This window comes from Cornus florida, unplaced genomic scaffold (assembly GCF_030987335.1).
Source record: "Cornus florida cultivar Cherokee Brave unplaced genomic scaffold, ASM3098733v1 CherokeeBrave_3.0.0_Hap2_Chr03, whole genome shotgun sequence".
Lineage (NCBI taxonomy): Eukaryota > Viridiplantae > Streptophyta > Magnoliopsida > Cornales > Cornaceae > Cornus > Cornus florida.
Window position 1 is genome coordinate 55535368 of NW_026775573.1, and position 10309 is coordinate 55545676.

The 10309-nt window shown below is 36.7% G+C and overlaps 1 protein-coding gene across 8 annotated transcripts in view; it reads left to right on the forward strand.

Annotated features, from left to right (window-relative positions):
- Positions 1-10043, forward strand: part of LOC132300567 (mediator of RNA polymerase II transcription subunit 15a-like) — a 30074-nt gene extending 20031 nt beyond the window's left edge. For all 8 annotated transcript variants that reach the window (XM_059797709.1, XM_059797705.1, XM_059797701.1 and 5 more), the window contains 3 exons: positions 3478-3678; positions 3774-3862; positions 9423-10043. In XM_059797709.1, coding sequence (XP_059653692.1) covers positions 3478-3678; positions 3774-3862; positions 9423-9627 — 495 coding nt within the window. In that variant the 3' untranslated portion in view covers positions 9628-10043. The remainder of the gene's footprint in view (positions 1-3477; positions 3679-3773; positions 3863-9422) is intronic.
- Positions 10044-10309: the final 266 nt, after the last annotated feature.

Genomic DNA, 10309 nt, shown 5'->3' on the forward strand with positions numbered 1-10309 from the left:
AATACTTTCATCCTTCCACCACATTCTATTTATACTAACAAATTTCAAAAATTACACATAAGCCCCAATATTATATACTCCGTAAGTAATATCAAATAAGCCCCTGACAACACTCCCTCTCAAGCTGGTGCAAAGATATATATCATGTCCAGCTTGACTAACATATTTTGCAAGCAAGCCATGCTCACACCATCATCAACCTGATCAGGTTGACGTATGGAGTACAAATCAGCCCAAGACAAAGCTTTTCCTTGATGAAGTGTCGATCGATTTCAATTTGCTTTGTCCTGTCATGTTGAACTGGATTGTGGGCAATGCTAATAGTAGCCTTATTGTCACAATACAACTTTATTGATTCGCGAACAAAATAACCCTCTAAATGGACCAGGCCTTGGCCTAGCATTCGCATGAGCAGGAGCTGGAGTAGGGTGACCGTGTAGATTCCTATTTCCTTAGTGTGGCGGGTAGTCGGGTACGCCCACAGTGATCACACCTCAACTTGCTCTTGTCATCCTGCTTCCCTCCTTTTGAAGGATTGGGTGTGTTCCATTGTTGTATGGCAAGAGTAGACCTCTCAGACGATGGTACTTTTGGCTTAGGCTTAGTGTATACAAGTGCAAACATAGCCTTCATTCTACTCCTCAACCTGGATATACGAAAACACATCTCTAAAAGAATTAGGGGCTGGATACTTGCCTAACACTTGTACCCTAGCATGCTCGTATCTCGGATGCAAACCACCCAAGAACTCAGATTCGATTCCTTTCTACCATAGCATGAAATGCTTTAACATCAGCTGCACACACAGGTATGTGGTCTTGGTAGTGATCTAACTCTTCCCATTACCACGTAGACTGTGGTAATATGTAGCAAGAGTTTGGTCTTCCTGCTTGAATCTTGAAATCTATTGTTGGAGTTCATACAGTTTTGCAAAATTACTAACCGAGGAATACGTCTCTTCCACAGCCGTCCATGGCTCTTTAGTTGTTTTCACATACAGAAACCCTTTGCTGATATGTGGTTGCATTGACTGCAACAACGACGTCATAACTAGTGCATTATTTGCACTCCACTCTTTGAATTCTGGATTACTCTTGGAGGGATACATGATAGTCCCTTTGATATGGTCGATCATCCTACGACCAGTGATATGCATACAAGCAGATTGAGCCCACTTCATATAGTTTGTCTCATCCAGCCTAACAATGGTAATACAAAGGCCTGGATGATGATCACTACTATGTCCCAATATTGGAGTCAGACTAGGAGAAGACCCAGCTTCTTTTGAAGTCTCCTCTGAGCCAGACATTTATCAAATAGTTTTTGGGTATACAATCCTCAGAAACAAAAGCAGCAACAAAATACGTAGAGAACCACCTCTCTAACACACAAACTTCAACTAGAAAGATTACTGTCTTCTGAGATGCATAAAAAAGCGACCACGCAGTCACCACACAAACCCTAGAAAGCAACGAAGTAGACCATACCAGAATCGCGAACGACGTAGAAAAAGCCGTTGTTGTAGAACCACGCGAACACGTAAAAAACACCAATCGACACTGCAATAGATCAAAAACAGTTGGATCTGGTTACAGCTGGATGTGATTAACACTACATCCTTGCAAACAAATCCCATCTTGGAATTGCTTCAAAACCCTTCACACCGGGGGTTTACACAAACTTGCCCTAGGGTTTCAACTACACACCTAGAGCTTTACAAACCATGCTTTGATACCATGTTGACTTTAAGATAAAATCAAATCAAGAGTAAAGTATAAGAAGAAGAAGAAAAAGAGGAGGAGGATGATAGAAAAGAGAGAGAGATGGGGAAAGAGAGAGAGAATGAAAGAATACTTTCATCCTTCCACCACATTCTATTTATACTAATAAGTTTCAGAAATTACACATAACCCTCAATATTATATAAGTAATAACAAATAAGCCCCTAACAACACTAACCTCAGCCTCCAAGATTCCAGAGAAATATGCAGTAACCATATTAAGAGGATAGGGTATAATGGACACCCCTGTCTAAGCCCTTTTTCTGGTTGGACAAATCCACAGGGGGAGCCATTGAAAATAATGGAGAACCAAACTGAGCAGAAGCATTCCTTGACCCAAGTCGACCAATTCTGACCAAAACCAAAACTGCATTAGTTGAAGCAAGAAAGGCCACTGCACATAGGCATATGCTTTTCGCAAGTCTACCTTCCAAGCCATGGGTGCTTTAGCGTGTTTGTGACCAAAACCCCTCAACAATTAATGAGCAATTATAGTATTATCCTGAAATTTTCTCCCCTTGGTAAAAGCATTTGGCTCCTTCCCAACAATTTTATCCAAAATGGAACTTAATCTCCAAGCTAACAGTTTTGATATGACCTTATATAGCGCATTACATAGTGATATAGGTCCGATTTCAGAGATCTTGACTGCTTCTTCTTAGGAACAAATGTAATGTAAGAGCCCTTACTCAAGTGAGGGGAATCAAGAAAGTTTCTAACTGCCTCTACCACATCACCACCAACTGTATTCCAGTACTGTTGGGGGCCTTGTCAACTCCTGTAGAAATATGGCTGGCTTGACTTCTTCAGTGACTGGAGCTTCCAAACCTTCAGCCTCTTCCATAGATAAAATCCTTTCGATGGGTAAATGACCTTTGAAGAGATTTTGATAATATTCCACTATCCAATGCTTAATAGAGTCTTGACTGGTGGAAAAAGAATCCTGCTAATCCTGCAAAATAGAGATGGAATTAGTATTTGCGTTCTACTTAATCTTCTGATAGAAGAACTTCAAGTTCCTACTTCCTATCCTACTCCTTCAGCCATGAAATCCTAGCTTTCTGAGCCAGGACAACCTCCTCATTACTCAAAGCAGCTGATAGAGCATTTCTGGTCTCATTTCCTTGAGACATGAGAGTATTATTCATGGGGTCAGCAGCCAATTGCTTCTGAACTATGTCTAGATGCCAGCAGTCAATTGCTTCTGATCTATGTCTAGATGCAGTCTAGCCACTGTAACATCCTCAAAGACTGAACTATGTCTAGAGAGTATTTCATTATGCTTGTTGGTACCTGTTAGCAGATATGATAGCCACAATTTATGGAATGACTTACCATATTAGCAAAGATTTGATTATGCTATAGAATATTCCATAGAATATGCTATAGAATATGCTGTGATGGATTTGATTTAATTTCCTTTCTTGTAATATGAGTATGTGCTCTTTTTATCTATAAATATTAGAGCTATGAATGAGTGATTTATCTCATTCAAGCCTTTACACAATTCTCTCCTTTCTCTTCTTTTTATATTTCTACTGTACCATTGGGGTGCGTGTGTGTGTGTATAAGTAGAAAACAAGCTGCTGCAGAGAACTTGTAAATATGAACTGATTTAGTTCTAGAACTGTTAACTTTGAGGCACACAGCCGTTTGGATTTTTCAGTGTAAAGAACTAATGTCTCACCTGTTGTAGGCTAACCATGCCCTTTTGGAAGAAATAAGGGAGATTAATCAGCAACTTATAGATACAGTGGTAGATATCAGTGATGAAGATGTTGATCTAACTGCAGCAGCAGCTGCTACTGAAGGTGGTGAAGGAACCATTGTTAAGTGCTCTTTCAGTGCCGTGGCTCTCGGTCCAAACTTGAAGTCACAGTATGCTTCTCCACAAATGGTGAGTTTTAAATGTTTTAATCTAAGTGCCATTTATCTCCTAATTGCTCTATCCTTTCTCTTGTTGTATTTATGTTCTGTTTTATTTCTGTGCAGTCTCCAATTCAGCCCTTACGATTGCTTGTTCCCACAAATTATCCTAATTGCTCCCCAATACTTCTCGACAAGTTCCTGATCGAAACTAGGTAAGGAAACATTGAATTTTGGTTTTCTTGTATATTTTTCTCAACTTTTTTAGCATGTTGTCACAATTGGCTGGTTTCACACCCAAAAGTACTAGTCACATTATGAGGTTCTGCACTCATTTATTTGCCCCAAGACTACCCAGTGCACACCCAATGTGGGGCAGCACACAGCTAGGCGACAATGGGCTTGTTCCACACTCGAAATATACGGGGTTCCCCATGTTCTTTTGTTAACCCCAAGATCACCTAGCACACACACAACACATCTACCAGTTGGCTCTCATACCACTATCACAATGGGCCCGTTCCACACCCAAAGGAATCGAAAATTTGTAGGGTTTTTTCCAGTACCACCTACCTAGTACACACCTGATGTGGGACAGAACACTCTATGCATCCATAACAATAGTTCCATAACTAATGATATTAACTAATGATAACAATAGTTCCATTACTAATGATATTAACTAATGATAACAATATTTACATTACTTATTTGTATATATATATTACTGTTTTTTCCCCTATTACTATCATAGTACCTATTGCATCCTATATTAGAATTAATGTTTAGTAACAACATGGTTAATGCAAAACTTAAGAGGCATGGTGAATATCTTTAAACCTTACCTTCACATTTCACTATGGGTGTGTGATTTTGTTTACATTTTGTGCCATATACTAGTAATACCAATCATTCAATCTGTCAAAAAAATGAGTAATAACTATAATGCCATCACCGATATAACTTGTTTAGATTTTTCAATTCTTTTAATTTTGGTAGGTATCTGTTTCATGTCTAGTGGTTAATTTTAATAATGGTAGTAATATTGCTCCCTTATATGTTCCCATTTTGTGTCCTTGAGAAGTCTACAGGATTGTTACCATACGGTTAGTTAGACCTAGGGGGAGTGAATTACTCCCGTAGTGTTTTTTTTTTTTTTGGCACTCTTACACACATGCCTCCACCGAGATTTGAACCTCTGACCTTCCTTTGGCAAGTAGGACCCTGGTACCGCTAGGACACTGGCTTGTTGGTAATCTCTAGTTTTCCTCTCCCATAACTTATCTAGTTTGTATATTTTATTAATCCTGTTCCTTTGTACGTAATTTAAAATAAATATCATCATATGTTCTATACTTTGCTTCTTTTTCTATTTGTTTTGACTCTCCTATATGCATATTTGGATTTTCAAAGGTTTATTCTTTTATCATTTTGTGGAAAAGGTTTATAACACTCCCTTTTCACATCTATGCATCATTGCATCCATAACAATAGTTCCATAACGAATGATATTAACTAATGATAACAATAGTTTCGTTACTTATTTGTACATATATTAGTGTTTTTTCCCCTATTACCTTTCATAATACTGATTGCATCCTATATTAGAATTAATGTTTAGTAACAACATGGTTAATGCAAAACTTAAGAGGCATGGTGAATATCTTTAAACCTTACCTTCACATTTCACTAAATGGGTATGTTAATTTTTATATATTTTGTGCCAATATTTCCATTACTAATGATAACAATATTTCCATTACTTATTTGTACATATATATTACTATTTTTTCCCCTACTAGTGATACCTATCATTCTGTTATTTCGGAATAGAAGATCCTTTGAAGGAGAGGAATCTTCAGTCACTGTTTTCAAATCTTCTGTTACTAGCTCTATCTTTTTTTGGGGTTTGGGTAGACTATGTTCCTCTGCTGAGGAGACTATTGAGTTTTTGGCTTCCCTGGGGCCTTAGTGTACCCAGGTTTTTGTGGTCTTGTAGGGATGCGTTCCTCTTTTGAACGCTTTTAATGAATTGCTTATTTATCAAAAAAAAATATATATATATATATATATCTATTATTTAATCTGTTAAAAAAAAAAAAAAGGAGTAATAACTATAATGCCGTCACGTATATGACTTGTTTAGATTTTTCAATTCTTTTAATTTTGGTAGGTATCTGTTTCATGTCTAGTGGTTAATTTTAATAATGGTAGTAATATTGCTCCTCTATATGTTCCCATTTTGTGTCCTTGAGAAGTCTACGGGGATTGTTACCCAAGCTTTGAGTACGTACGGTTAATTAGACCTAAGGGGAATGAATTGCTCCCCCAGTTTTTTTTTTTTTTCCTTTTCTTGGTACTCACACACACATGCTTCCACTGAGGCTCGAATCCCTTATCTCCCTTTGGCAAGTAGGGGGCCTAGTACCACTAGGCTGGCCTGTTGTAAATTTCTAGTTTTCCTCTCCCATAACTTATCTAGTTTGTATATTTTATTAATCATGTTCCTTTGTACGTAATTTAAAATAAATATCTTCATATGTTCCATACTTTTCTTCTTTTTCTATTTGTTTTGACTTTCCTATATGCGTATTTGTATTTTCAAATTCTTTTCTCATTTTGTGGAAACATTTGTAACACTCCCTTTTCACATTTATTGTGGCTTGGACATTCTCATTCCACCACCAAGTTTTCTTAGATAACAATCTTCTTCTTTTCTTTTTCATTATCCAATAATCTCTGTACTTTTCACAATTCTGACCATCTAATTTCATATTATATTAAATTCATCTTCTAAAGTCCATATTATTTCCTTCTTGTTTGTTTTAACATCTTCATTTTTTATAATCCTATATTCTAGTTTCACTTCCTAGTTTTTGGGCTTACAGTCTCCTTTCTATTTCTTGGTTGTCTGTAAAAACCCTAAACTGAAACCAATTATAAAAAAATTTCGGCATGACCTCTGCTAGAAAGGGTCCTACGCCAACCTGCTTAAATGTATAAAAATACAATGGCCTCTCTTGGACATTGAAAATTTATCTAACATGTCCCAGCACACAATGCAAATAATATAAAACATTCCCAAAACAATAACATCAACAACCTTCTCAAAATAGCCCATCATCATCATCCCATTCATCCAGAATAAAGGAGTACTTGCCTTATAGATAGTCCCATGCTCACATACTAGAATTTTACTTCAATTACATCTACTTACAGTTCATGAATATAATTACAATAATAAGAGTCCATAAGTCTCCGTACAGAATACAATATACTAAGTTTTACAAAAATAGTGAGACTTAGATACAAAAATAGCAAAATGATCTTCTAATCCAAATTAAGCATGTGGTGGAACGTTATCTACTACTTTTTTTCCATGTCCTGAAAAATGTTAAAATAATAGGGTGAGCATAAAGCTCAGTAGGTGGTGCCTAAGACACACCTCTTGTGACTCCGTGAATTCAAACAATGAATAGGGCAATAGGGAGCGGGATCATACCAAGCCAGGGAAAACACAAAATCAATTTTCAAGTTCAAAGCAAGCAAATGCCGTGCCATGGATGCAACGCCATGTATGTCATTCCCCATTTTCAAAATCATCCATCACTTTTCAAACTGTTAATATAACCCGTCCGTTGGTGACTCCGCAGCGACATGAGGGAAGGATTGGCTACTGTCCCTAACCCTTGGTACTTCCGCGGCGTCATTTGGGGCCCAGCTAGCTCAACTATGCTGGAGTAATTTCTCCAGTTCCTTCCAGGTTATATTAACACCACGGCCCTTTGGTAACTCCGCGGCGACCGGATTTTCTCAAAAACCATTTTATCAAAATTTCTTCCTAAAAATCCCTTTCACTTTCATTTCAAAACACTTTTCTCTTTTCTTTTATGCCCAATGCTATGGATGCATGCCATGTATTTTTCCAATAGTATAAAAATAGAGGAGATTTACATTTCACAATTTAACATGCTTCTTCATAGAAATTTCTAGGAAAATAATAAACACCATGGCATGGAAATTAACATTTAGGCATGCTTCTCACATAATACCATCAACACATATAAGCATAAACTTTCTAGTACAACAATTATATCATTTTCAAGGCAAACAATTTAAATAAGGCATGCTTTTCATACTATTTAACAAATACACATATTTGCATGCTTCATATACACAATTAAGTCATTCAAGGGACAATCTACTCAAAATAATCATACTTGACAACAATTAAAATAGGAAAAATTCACGAAAGTACAAAAATATGAGAATTAGAGACCCCTACCTCAATCTAAGCAAAACCTCCCAAATTAAATGCCCTAGATCTTGAAATTCCCAAGTGCACCAAAAAAAAAAAATTGCTCCGATCAGCTTGTAGATCTCGTTGTGAGCTTCAATTTGCCGTAAACGGCACTAAAAAATACCAAGTATTGAAGGAGTAATCAAGAATTGAAGATTGGAAGCCAAAAGAAAAAAGAAAAGTCTAGAATGAGGGGGCAGAGAGAGACTAGCGGGAGGGGAAGAAAAGAAGAAACAAAAATGGAGACCAAGATGTGGCCTCATGACTACTTAAAAAGGGGCTGTGGGTCCCACCAATTTTCTTTTATTTTCCCTTTTTCTTTTGTTTTCATTTTACACCACATATATATATACACATTTAACAATTTCACAACTTTATGTCACACATTAAATAAAATGCATGTGATACTAATGGACTCAAATAAAATCCCTGTATGCAACAATTCTGGTAATGGGTCCCACACGGGACCATCCGGCCCGAAAAATTGAAAAATGAAAAAATGATCATCTTTGCATTTCAAAGAGTTCTGGACTCAATGAAATGCTTCAAACAACTCTCAGACATAACCGATACATTCCGCAGTGTCCGGTACGAAAAATGTGAAAAGACGAAAATGCCCTTGCAACAACAAAATTTTTCGGAAAAATGAAAAATGATGAAAAATGGAAATATTACATTGTCATTTAATGTACGTACTGAGACGGTCAACCTATTTTGCAATGTTAAGTTTTCTCACAGGAAAAACGCCTTGAGGCTCCTTGTCAATTCATGCTAGTTCAGAAATTCTATTGTGAATTATTGTCTGCAATGCTTGATAAATAACTTTCTTACTTGTGTTTCTGATATATTAATAACAATTCTCTAGTTCACATAATTGGTATTTTATGTACTTTTGCTTATTGTTGAAGGATTTATATATTTAGGTTACAGCCTCTTTAATAGCTTAAGCTTTTGGAGTAGATGGTTGTTAACATGGTATCAAAGTCAAATGTCTTGAGTTCAAACCTCACCGTCACCCTAATTAAAAAATTGACCAAAAGAAGGCCACATGAGGGGGCGTGCTGAAGGATTTATATATTTAAGTTACACCCTCTCTAACAATTTAAGCTTTTAGAGTAGATGGTTGATAACACTTATGATATCTCATTAATAAAACACCGCAGATTCTTACCCCATTTTTTATTTTTTGAAGACGAAACTGATATAACCTAAAATACTTTGTAATTAAATATAAGTCAGATTTCATATTCTTTTATATTTTTAACTTATAGAGACCCTGATTTCTCATTATTTGCTCGCCCTTGTTTGTACGAAAGAGTATACAATATGCACTTCATGAGGGATCATGAAGAAATGAGATTATCAACCATAATAGTTCAGAACTTTTCCCTTTTTATAATTTTTTGTGGTTGCTCCCAAATATTAATGGGTTATTTTTTCTGATTTAATTGGATTGAACAATTGGGTGACAACAGGGAGTACGAAGATCTCTCGCTGAAGGCAAAGTCAAAGTTTAGCATATCCCTCCGAGGCCTTTCACAACCCATGTCACTCGGGGACATAGCAAAGACTTGGGATGTTTGTGCACGCACAGTTATTTCAGAATTCGCGCAGCAGAGAGGTGGAGGGTGCTTCAGTTCAAAATATGGGACTTGGGAGGACTGCTTGAGCGCCGCGTGATCATTTTGGCTTTTACACAAACCTCCGAAAGGGTTAATTTTTTGTTAGTCTTGATGCTGAATTCGTCAGTCACTGCCACTGCCACTGCCACTGCCACTGCCACTGCCACTGCCGTCAGCAGCCAATATGATAGAACCATGCAATTTGTGGAATTACTCATGGAAGACATTCTTTAACTCTTGTACATGGCACTCTATCTATTACTGCTCATTTGTAAGGCATTTTGGTGGTACTCCTAAAACCATATGGTTTAGTTCATCAATCCGTGGGTGTACTCGTGTATCACTTTAGGTTCTCTCAACTGGAATGCTCTGGGTGTATGTATTATGCATGGTAGGAAAGTATATAAGCTGTTTGTAACATGCCACACTATGGATATATGCTAGGTCTGCTTATCATTTAGTGTTCTTTTGAAACAGTGACATGTCAAATAGTGGATAGCACGTAAGCACACTTTAACAAAAAGTGTTGACGTGACTTTTTTTTTTTTTTTTGTTGGTGTGCAACTCAAATCTCATTATCTACTTTATTATTTTTTAATTAGCATGATTAATGAGAAAAAAAAAAAGAAAGAAAAAGGGCGGGGTCACAAATAGTAACCAAAAAGTAAAAAGCATATTTAAAAAAAAAAAAAAAAACATACACGAGAGATATTATTTATTTGACTCTCTGCACTGTTGGA